The following is a 406-nucleotide window of genomic DNA, read 5'->3' as shown; positions in this document are numbered from 1 at the left end:
AGGGGCGGGGGGGCCCCCATGGGTGCGGCATCGGGCGGGGCGCCATGGGGCCGAGCCAGGCACTAAGAGATGGGTGCACCCCACAGCTGTGACATGGGGCAGTGCCAGGCGTGGTGGGACAGGGACACCCCACGACTGTGGCACGGTGGAGCACGGCCAAGCAGCACCCCTTGGCACTTACTTCATCTGCTTGACGATGGTACTCTTCCCTGACTCTCCTGCTCCTGTGGGGACAAAGGACGGGTCACAGCAGTGCCCATGCTGGCCCCCTGGGACCCTCGGTGCCTGGCATGGCCAGGGGGCACTGTGGCCATGCCAGGTCCATGGTGTGGGGCAGGGGGATTACAGCCTGGTGCCAGCAGGCATTAAGGTTGGGCTGAGCTGCTGTGGCTAATGAGATCCGCCG

General features: G+C 66.3%; 1 protein-coding gene across 1 annotated transcript in view; it reads right to left on the bottom strand.

The window, feature by feature from the left end:
* Positions 1-406, bottom strand: part of LOC104530845 (guanine nucleotide-binding protein G(t) subunit alpha-1-like) — a gene marked incomplete at its 3' end in the record, with an annotated part of 3,457 nt that overhangs the window by 1,094 nt on the left and 1,957 nt on the right. Inside the window, exons 2-3 of the mRNA XM_010175552.1 lie at positions 182-224; positions 80-86 (exon numbers count right to left, since the gene is read on the bottom strand). Of these exons, the coding sequence (XP_010173854.1) occupies positions 80-86; positions 182-224 (50 nt within the window). The remainder of the gene's footprint in view (positions 1-79; positions 87-181; positions 225-406) is intronic.

The sequence above is a fragment of the Antrostomus carolinensis genome, unplaced genomic scaffold (assembly GCF_000700745.2).
Source record: "Antrostomus carolinensis isolate BGI_N321 unplaced genomic scaffold, ASM70074v2 scaffold36339, whole genome shotgun sequence".
NCBI lineage: Eukaryota > Metazoa > Chordata > Aves > Caprimulgiformes > Caprimulgidae > Antrostomus > Antrostomus carolinensis.
Note: the sequence above shows the minus strand (reverse complement) of the source record. Positions and strands in the feature narration are given on the sequence as shown.